Genomic DNA, 10,243 nt, shown 5'->3' on the forward strand with positions numbered 1-10,243 from the left:
TTCTGCACTAACGTTCACCATTCTCCACTTACTGTGCGCCAGATTTCTGTGCTAGCTGGGTAAGCGAAGAATGCTTAGCAAAGTGGAATACGCACGCACTAGCAAAAAATTCCAACCAACCAGTGAAATTACGCTTGATGGAATCGCGGAATTCCCTGCTTCCAAAAGCGCTAATTTTTTGCTTAATACGGTAAGCAGAACCATGAAATTTTGCCCTGGTGTTGCAACAATACTAACAATACTGTGATCCGGTTCGAATTCAAACTACTGCACTCAAATCAATGCTTACATTGCACTAATGTGACCTTGACGCAAAGCCTTCTGTAAATGTAATAGTTTATCAGAATGCGTAACTATGAACACTCCTGCAACAAGGGCTGATTGACTTGTGTTGCTGCAGCAAGCCATGGCATCTTGCTGTCATCTTAATGCTGCTGCGTCATGCGTTGCTGACTGCCTGCCTTGTGTCGCTGCAGCAAGCCAAGGTATCTTGCTGTTATCTTAATGCTGATGCGTCATGCGTTGCTGACTGCCTGCCTTGTGTCGCTGCAGCAAGCCAAGGTATCTTGCTGTTATCTTAATGCTGCTGCGTCATGCGTTGCTGACTGCCTGCCTTGTGTAGCTGCAGCAAGCCATGGCATCTTGCTGTCATCTTTCTTTCTTAACACTGCTGTGTCATGCGTTGTTGACTGTGTCGCTGCAGCAAGCCATGGCATCTTGCTGTTATCGTAATGCTGCTGCGTCATGCGTTGCTGACTGCCTGCCTTGTGTAGCTGCAGCAAGCCATGGCATCTTGCTGTCATCTTTCTTTCTTAACGCTGCTGTGTCATGCGTTGTTGACTGTGTCGCTGCAGCAAGCCGTGGCATCTTGATGTCATCTTTCTTTCTTAACGCTGCTGTGTCATGCATTGTTGACTGTGTCGCTGCAGCAAGCCATGGCATCTTGCTGTCATCTTTCTTTCTTAAGGCTGCTGTGTCATACGTTGTTGACTGTGTCGCTGCAGCAAGCCATGGCATCTTGCTGTCATCTTTCTTTCTTAACGCTGCTGTGTCATGCATTGCTGACTGTGTCGCTGCAGCAAGCCATGGCATCTTGCTGTCATCTTTCTTTATTAAGGCTGCTGTGTCATGCGTTGTTGACTGTGTCGCTGCAGCAAGCCATGGCATCTTGCCGTCATCTTTCTTTCTTAACGCTGCTGTGTCATGCGTTGCTGCAATCGAGCCTTGGCTTGTTGACGTTTTCTCTCAATCTCTGTCTGACTGCAAACTTTGTGACTACTGCCTGAAACACAATAGAACAAAAACATTTATTTAACTGATTCTGTCCTTTGAATGCTTTCTGTGTCCCCATTTCAAATTGTCCAACCTGTGGACAATGACATGGTTATGCATGTACAATTAAGCGACTTGACAAGTTAAAATTAATCAATGATAACAACAAATCGCAGCATGTGACGTAAGTTATGATTAGCATTGATACAAAACAAATTTCTGATCTGTGGTCGATGAAGTGCAAGTAACTTTGGAACTGCTGGGGTTGTTTGTTACCAACAGTCGGAGGTCGGTAGCTATAAGACCCTGGAGTATTTTGTCTGATTTATAGGCTGAACAAAGGGAAATGCAATAAGAATTGCGTTTGTTAGGAGTATGAGTAATTTATCTGTACAGCAATGACAGTTAATTGTTGTCATATTCTCAGGAACTAACACTTTAAGATTATGGGATGTATTGGATTAAGGTGATCTGTCATGATCTATCTTGCTCGCTATCTTTGCATAATGCAGCATCCCAGACAAGATGGATTATCTTTTGACACAAAACTTTGTCCTTAGGATCTTTCTTGAGAGTTTCATTCTATTTGAAAGTTAAGATGTTTTGTATTGTGGGTTGTGACTACTAAATAATGATATGAGATAATCATTATGAAGTTATCGAGAGAGATGCTGCTTTTCTTTTAGCTGCAAATGCCATGTAAAAGTAATCAAATAAACCATCAGGGAGTTCAATTGAATTATATGTAAATCCACTTTGACGAGTCTGAATAGTATCGATACAAAGGTGTAGAATTCAGGACCAGAACTTTCATCCGAGGGAATTGTAAGCATTCTGTATAATCACCATTATTGTTGATTTTTCGACTGAAACAATTTGTTTTTATATAGTGTCATAGATGTAAAATGTTTACATGGACAACATTTGAATTTGTCAATTCAGGACATTACCTTTACTTGACCTTTTAATTGGAGTGGAAGGTGGTGTTAAAGTCTTGTACAGTAGTTGTTTGCAGTCACTATAGATAGAGCCCTACAAGCATTTTGGTAAAAGTCGTTTCAAGCCGCTTTGGTCTCTTAAAGATTTGCAAGAATACTTTTGGCTCTGTTCAATCATGGATTCAATAATAACATGTTAATTTGATGGCTATGTATCAAGTGATAAACCACAAGAGTTCTGGTCATTTGTGCACAGATTCGGCCAAATTAAGAATCTCAAAGGACATTGTTGATTATTCTTGTTTTGATGAGAGAGCTTTCCATCAAACTATGTCTCAATTAACTTAAAGTTAGGAAATGGTTTAATTAAAATGTATGAACACATTGTATTGACAGATAATCATTAATAGTGGAATGTTTCAACCAACCTGTGGATGTAGATAATACTGCGGGCTTTGCATTTCTTGCTGATGATGAAGTTGTCTTTATCTGGATGGGTCTCATACTTTGAGCTGTCAGTGGTTTATAGCTTGTAGAATTTGTATTCACAGGTTTACTATAAGAAGAAGCTTGGTTGTCTGTGGCTGAAGATGGTTTAGTGACATTAAACACACTACTTGGCACTACAGGTTGAGTTGGGACACCAGACCCACTAGATTGGGGGAGCTGATGTGTAGTTTTAGGCACTCTTATAGGCTGGTGCCTGGTAATGTTGATTGGCTGTATGTTCTTCACCTGTACAGGACGCACTGTGTTTATTGAGCTTTGGAATTGTTGATTTAGGATTGATGTATTGGTGGAACATTTTGCCCTTGATGCTGAGCTTGAACAGTGAGACACAGCTTGAGTTATGTCCTTTACTGGCTTTCTGAATTTATATGTGGTTGTAGATGATGACCCTACGCAAGAGTTTGTGGTTATTTTGGATGAGTTTTGAGTCTGCGACTGGGCTGTGGTGGTACCTGTTGATGTGTAAGGCTTTGGGGAGACCCTTACACTTACAGCGTGGGCTGTGGTGCTCCTTGTTGACATGAAGGGCTTTGGGGAGACCCTGGTCCCTGTTGATGTGAAGGGATTGGTTATTTGTTCTGATGCTTTGGTGGTCTGAGGTGAATCTATCCCAACACACATTGACATCATCATCTCATCAGTCAAACTACTCTCAAATAGATCCATGTTATCCCAGCCATCTTGAATAGAAGAAGAAGCATTCATGGAGCTTGGTACAGTGAGTTGATTATAGCTGATAAAATTGCTAGATGTACTGAAAGGTTTAAGTGAGTTATTGTTTGTACCCATAGTATTTACTGTTTGTCCGAGTTGGGGACAGCTGCTTGTGTGTGGTTTGGCTACGTTTGATTTGGCACTGTATTCATTAGGCTGCCTTGTACTATCTAGGTGAGCAGGAACACTATTATAAGTTTTATAACTTGGCCGGGCTTGGTGTTGGTTCGATGGTACAATTGTATAGTTTGAAACTCGAGTCTCTTGAGCTGGTGGTGGTTTTACTGCGACAGGTTGCCTGAATGGAACCAGCTTCTTCCCTTGATTTGGACGTGTTTCTTTTACAGCATTCATTGCATTCAATCTTTGGCACTGCTGGTTTTGGTATGCAGACGTACTTTTGTTGGTAATTGTAGGAGGGGGGACAGTTCCAAGAAAAGTTTGGGATTTCTGCTCTCCGTCATTTTCTGTCCACATTTTGTTTGTCGCATCGAAATTAACTGGTTGTCTAACAGAATTGGCAGAATGAGTTGCTGGATTGTTTCGAGATGGTTTCTTTTTGGACTCGTCATAATTTTGGCTTCTGGATGCTTCTATAGCCTCAGTTTGGGTCAATTGCTCAAGCAGAGCCTCATCTTCAAAATAGCTGTCATCATCCCACATGAGGTCAACATTAGAGGTCAATGACTGACCAATGACTGCAGAGCTTGTCCCTAACTGACCAATGACAGCAGAGCAAGGAACCAATGGTTGCTTACTGTCTGTCTGATCATCAGCAGATTGACTGGTAGGTTGTTGATTACTAACAAACTGTCTGCTTTTTATTTGATTACCAACAACTCCATTTGGGTCTGGTTGAAGATACTGGGGCTGATCTCCAAGTGTTAATTCTAATTGAGGGTGTTTCTCTTCTAGTTCTTGCCTTGCGTTGGTAGAGGATGAATCGTCATCTACAGTATCCGGTAATCTGAAATCATGGAACGCACAAACTTTAAAATAATGGGAGTTGATTTATACAACATACAGCAAGATGAAGAAGGTAGTCGTTTCAGACCTTCATACCTCTTAAAACCTTATAGTCTCGATTGTATTCAAATATCTTGGGAACCACTTTGCTTTAATACATGAAGGAAACAAACTCGCTAACTTTAAAAGGGTCTCAATGTTAGAAAACTTGCACAATCTATGGGCAGACACTCAACAGCCTGACAGTGGCACCGCCGCACCATATTTGAATAATCCGTTAAGGATTGTACATGTAGTAATGATATAGCCAAATTACAGAACTGTTTGTAGTTTAGATTTATTGATGAAACTTACTCTTTCATTCTGCTGTGTCTTGGTGGTGTAATGAAACCAGTTACTGGTTCCTGATTCAGCACAGTATTAGGACTTGACGTTGTTTCATGTTTTGATGCCATATCAATAGCATTAGCAATCTTTTGTAATTCATCTTGGATCAGAGATAATCGACTGCCTTTCTTCTTCTTGTGTGTTGCTTTCTTGGATGTACAGCTGAGGAGGATATTTAAAATAAGTGCATATTAATCAAATGAGATTTGGGGAATTAAATGTTCTACCGTAAATACAAATGTGTGTCACACTTTCTCTTCCAAGTTGATATTTATTTTGTCTTAACCTTACACCCATACATGTGTGATAAGCACTGTTTACTTTGTGCCCCCTCCACCTCCATTGGTCAATCCTTCATGAAACCCAAACTCCACAGGCTGCTACTGCTAGTGTTGGATTGGAACCTCTGACCTCCAATGTGCAGGCCTGGTGGCGAGAGGCTAGTACTAGTAATGGATATCGATAAGTTGATATTTGAATTTATGATTTAATAACAATGATATAAATCATCATATATTTGGTTTGTGGTAACACTATGTGTGTATCTACTTGCTAAGTAGAATTTGTTCTTAAAGAACTGTTTTTCTTTGTTCTGCTACCACGGAGTAGATTGTTCAGGTGTTCAAGAGACTGCTCAGTTCTGAACAAAACTGTCCTGCTTTTTAACTATTACCCGGGCGGATGGTATAGAAAATAGGGTGGGACTACTACTTTAGCTTATAGGATCGTAATTAACTGTACTACCGCGGAGTCAGTTCTTAAATTGGTGTCAATGTTTCGACTAGCTTGCTCTAGTCATCTTCAGGAGACTGACGATGACTAGAGCAAGCTAGTTGAAATGTGAGACCAATTTAAGAACTCAAATTTCAAATCCTATAGATAAAAATAATCATACCCAAGTACAGTAAGATAATGCATTTTGTAACGCATGTTAAAGAACCCAGTGCACTTATCCAAAAGAGAGGGGGTTTGCCCCGGTGTTCCTGGCTGTGGCTGCTAAATGCGCAATCGCACATTGTAAACCATTATAAAGTGCTACATAAATTGGGTCTGTCTCAGAATTCATGTCTTTCCATAACCAGTCTTTCTGTATTAATATATATACTGAGTGCTTTGAGTACCTTGTTGGTAGATACCTGCACTTTACTAAGACTTTGATTTTATTATTATTTTTTAAACCTCCTGAAATTCCTTGAACTCAAAGGAGTTAATGGTCCCAGGTTTCCAAGGTGCTAGAATGACCAGACTTAGTTATTACCTTTCTTCCCCAAATGGCTTCTCTGATCCTCCAGCTGAGTTGAGTTCATGTTGATGAAGAGGACTACGATGCGTCCATAGTCCAAGAAGAGGAAAATGGGCTGGAGAAGTCTCCTGAAAAAATGAACATCAAGTAATGAAAACTGTGTATAAATATGCCAATCTTAAAGGCACTAAACTTCAGTTTATAAATTGTTTGGTTTATACACCGCTCTTGTCTTAAAGACACTGGACACTGTTGGTAATTGTCAAAGACCCGTCTTCTCATTAGGTGTATAGCAACATATGCATAAAATAACAAACCTGTGAAAATTTAAGCTCAATTGGTCGTCGAAGTTGCGAGATAATAATGAAAGAAAAATCACCCCTGTCACACGAAGTTGTGTGCGTTTAGATGGTTGATTTCGAGACCTCAAATTCTAAATCTGAGGTCTCGAAATCAAATTCGTGGAAAATTACTTCTTTCTTGAAAACTAGCATTACTTCAGAGGGAGCCGTTTCTCAAAACGTTTATACCATCAACCTCTCCCCATTACTCGTCACCAAGTAAGGTTTTATGCCAATAATTATTTTGAGTAATTACCAATAGTGTCCACTGCCTTTAAACTTTGCAGATAAGCAGAGTTCAGATATTTCAAGAAAAATTTAGAAGAAGAAAGTTTTGATCGGTTGATTCAGCAACTTGTGTTGAAACTTACTGCTTGGTTGTTAACACACTTAATCATCTCGGATATCTCTCCCGCTTTGCTTCGTCCATTTCGACCTGTGTGAAAAAAAAACCACACATCACAAACATGTTAGAAATTAAAATAAGACTCTCTGGTCGCTTAAGAAATTGCTTTCCAAATTATTTGAAGTGAAATTAAATTTTATGAACTAAAATGATGTGTACCATTAGCAACCAGTGCGATTAATTGATTAAAAACACTTAGTATTTGATTTGTTAACAAGTCTCTGATCATACGATGATGAAACATTGAGACCAATTCAAGAACTGACTCTGCGGCAGTGCAGTTAATTACAATCCTATTAGTCTCAGCCAAAAGCAGGACAGTTCTTCTCAGGAATAAGAAGTCTCTCGAACAATCCAATAAAACTACTCCGTGATAGTAGAATAAAGAAAGACAGTTCTCTTCAGAACAAACTCAACTGTACCTGATAGGTAGTTATACATAAGGTGTTACCGCAAACCAAATATATATTAAAGCTCTGATCATTACAATTTATTGTCATTTTAATCACTTCTTAGAGTCATAATGATAATTTTCTTCATGTATCTTCACATCCTTCTTACCACTTCTTTTGATGAGATGAGCTGTTGGTGAATTAGCATCCCAGATAATCTCTGTCTCAGAATCACTACGGGATGTATTGAGTCTCTTCCTGGAGGACCGGGGGGTGCTACATATTGGTGATCGCCCTGGGAAAAAGAATAATGGTTGACAATACTGGTTAAAATACTCATTCAAGTCATGAAGACCTCGTGTCCCCCCCCCCCCCCCCCCCCCCCCCCCCTCATAGAAATCTCAGGCCAAACTTGGTTCATAGTTTTGGTGTAAGAGTTTTGATGTAAGGGTGGAGTTTTATCTTTACCTGTTGTTAGTAGTTTAGAGCCATATCCTGGGCTTGTATAAGAACTGGATACATCGTTGTTTGATGCGTCTTGTCTGGAAGATCTCAACCTAGAAATATAAGAAGGAACAATTGCAATTGCTTTCTAAGCTGTATCACTCTTGTAAAGTAGTTGTTAACATGAAGAAATGAAGAAATGGGAAGTGTAGGTATTTAGGTCAAGATGTTCCGTCCCCAACTTGATAATCGTCCCATCTATAGCTGGGACTGGGACGATTATCAAGTTGGGGCGGAACAAAGATAAATTGAACATATGAATGCACTGTACTCACATAGATTGGTTCTGATAAACCTGGAGTGCGTTTTGGCGACCCCAACCAAAGCCCAACCAACTCAACAAGTCGGTTACCGGTTGATCTGAACAGCATCGTCACCGCGCTCAACCGAACTCAACCGAACTTGCGAAAACGCTCAACCGATGACCATGTTTCTGGTTGGGGTCCCCAAAACGCACTCTAGATTGTACTGCATTGCACACAACTGTGCAAAGCCCTAAGGATGTTGTAAGAACTTACCGTGAAGAAACTCTCAATTTCTTAGTTTGGCCGAGCTGATGATCAGTTCTTGAGAGTCCAGTAATTCTACCATCTTGCTTCTCTCTTTGTCTCTTACTCATGTCTTGTCATGTAATGTGAAGCCTATGGACTACAGCAGGAAGACTATGCTGTTGGCAAAGTGGATAGAAATTATAGATTTGTTAGGAAAAGTTTCTGCATGGCACCACCACTTTTTCATTTGATATGCTAATGAATAATATAGTTTCAAATTTACCTCTTAAACTGAGATATCTTTTTTTGTAAAAATGAGTGAAAAAGTGGTGGCACCATACCGCCGAAAAGTTATCCATTTGTTGGTTAGGGAATTGGTAATAAAAGGCGGATTTGCCTGATCTGCAAACTCAGCACTTTTTTTTATTGCTTTTTGTTACAAACTTAACTTAGCACAACACTTTGATTGACATCATGACTCCTTGTTGAGTCTAGTTGCGATAACGTAACCCTCCTGCCGACGGCGGAGCCGGAGGGTTACGAGTCACTTCAATCGAAAAACGGCGAAATGGTCAAACACGTACAATTTCAACAGCTAGTCAACAGATTTGCTCAATTTTTACCCCTTTCGAAAATCATGACATAAATTCTATGAACACGACCTTAATCCTCAATATCTAATGAATAACATTCAACACACTATTGAGAAAGTATTTTGAAATAAGGTACAAAAACTTACCAGATCCCGGAGCGAAACAGTCACAAATTTCCCAGGTTCTATTTTGAACCTGTCGCTTCGCCATTTTGTGACTTCCCGATGTTCATTGCTGTTGGACTAAACCATTCTGTAAAAGGGGTGTTATAGAGGAACGCGCGGCAGTGCGTGTGCGCTGTCCATTTACTATGCCCGCTGTTCACTCACTTAAAGCACTGCCGCACTGCAGCACCCCTTGTAACACCCCTTTTACAGAATGGTTTAGTCAAACTCAGCTGCGGCTCGGTCGGCAGGTCGTCAATTCAATTGGCTGGTACCTGCGGTTGAGTTCAGTGCTTGGGGTCAGCGCATGGTAACCAGCGACAGGTTCAAAAATAGAACCTGGGAAATTTGTGACTGTTTCGCTCCCGGAATCTGGTAAGTTTTTGTCCTTTTTTTCAAAATATTTTCTCAATTGTGTTTTTGAATGTTATTCATTAGACATTGAGGATTAAGTTCGTGTTCATAGAATTTGTGTCACTATTTTTTAAAGTGGTAAAAAATGAGCAAATCTGTTGACTAAAATATTTCGCCGTTTTTCGATTGAAGTGACTCGTAACCCTTCGGTTACGTTATCGCAACTATGTTGAGTCCAAAACCCACAATGGTAAATTAAAAAAATTAACCGAAATTAAAGCATCACTTCACAGGACACACGCAGCAAAGAAATTGGCAATTAGTTAATCAGATCTGTACAGAGAGGGACTAATCTAAAAAGTAACGACTTGATTCCTTTGAATTGAACTATTGGACCGTGCCCCCCTGCCTGCTGTGTACTCCTAGAACTATTTCGGTTTCGTCCGGCTATCGTCTCCCGTAACGGGAGACGATAGCCGGACGAAACCGAAATAGTTCTAGGAGTACCTGCTGTGTAGGTGTACTGTAGTCTAGTGTAGTCATGGAGCTATAGCTCCATGGTGGTGTGGTGTAGCTATGTAGAAAAAAAAGTGTAGAACTCGCAAGAAGTTTGATCAATACACAAAAAACACGCATTATTTATAGTCTAGGCTAGTCTAGGTTACTTGTTATTAAGGCAGTGAGTTATGCGGTTTCGTAAACCTGCAATTTGATTTTTCATCTATCTAATTCTAATTCTAAAAATTATTGTTAAACCTATGCAATCTATAGCACATAAGGTAGATGAAAAAGGCTTACCTTCGAAAATCAATGCTTAATATTCAGAAATAATATAAAAGATTCCATGTCAAGCAAGTACAATCTGCCAACGTCTGTGTATGATTTTTTAAAAAAGTTTACGTACATATGTGTTACATGCATTCCAAAAATGCCGCCTATGTCACAGGGCGCCCTCAAACGGTGATTGA

The 10,243-nt window shown here is 40.0% G+C and overlaps 1 protein-coding gene across 1 annotated transcript; it reads right to left on the reverse strand.

Annotated features, from left to right (window-relative positions):
- Nucleotides 1-1,154: 1,154 nt before the first annotated feature.
- Nucleotides 1,155-10,170, reverse strand: LOC139939101 (uncharacterized). The gene is made up of 9 exons (XM_071934841.1): nt 10,074-10,170; nt 8,192-8,340; nt 7,638-7,726; nt 7,339-7,464; nt 6,743-6,807; nt 6,046-6,158; nt 4,755-4,949; nt 2,639-4,401; nt 1,155-1,282 (listed from the first exon to the last, which is right to left on the reverse strand). The coding sequence occupies exons 2-9, from the start codon at nt 8,290-8,292 to the stop codon at nt 1,188-1,190; spliced, it is 2,547 nt and encodes an 848-aa protein (XP_071790942.1). The 5' UTR covers nt 8,293-8,340; nt 10,074-10,170; the 3' UTR covers nt 1,155-1,187.
- Between the last annotated feature and the right edge of the window lie 73 nt (nt 10,171-10,243).

The sequence above is a fragment of the Asterias amurensis genome, chromosome 1, assembly GCF_032118995.1.
Source record: "Asterias amurensis chromosome 1, ASM3211899v1".
In the NCBI taxonomy this organism is placed as follows: domain Eukaryota; kingdom Metazoa; phylum Echinodermata; class Asteroidea; order Forcipulatida; family Asteriidae; genus Asterias; species Asterias amurensis.

Bases quoted from the DNA above. Each gene is read 5' to 3' on its own strand.
- LOC139939101 (XM_071934841.1), bottom strand. From the start codon at position 8,292: ATGAGTAAGAGACAAAGAGAGAAGCAAGATGGTAGAATTACTGGACTC. The intron at 7,465-7,637 runs GTAAAGATAAAA...TCTTTTTCCCAG, and splicing joins CTCTAAACTACTAACAACAG to GGCGATCACCAATATGTAGC. The intron at 4,402-4,754 runs GTAAGTTTCATC...CCATGATTTCAG, and splicing joins AGACACAGCAGAATGAAAGA to ATTACCGGATACTGTAGATG.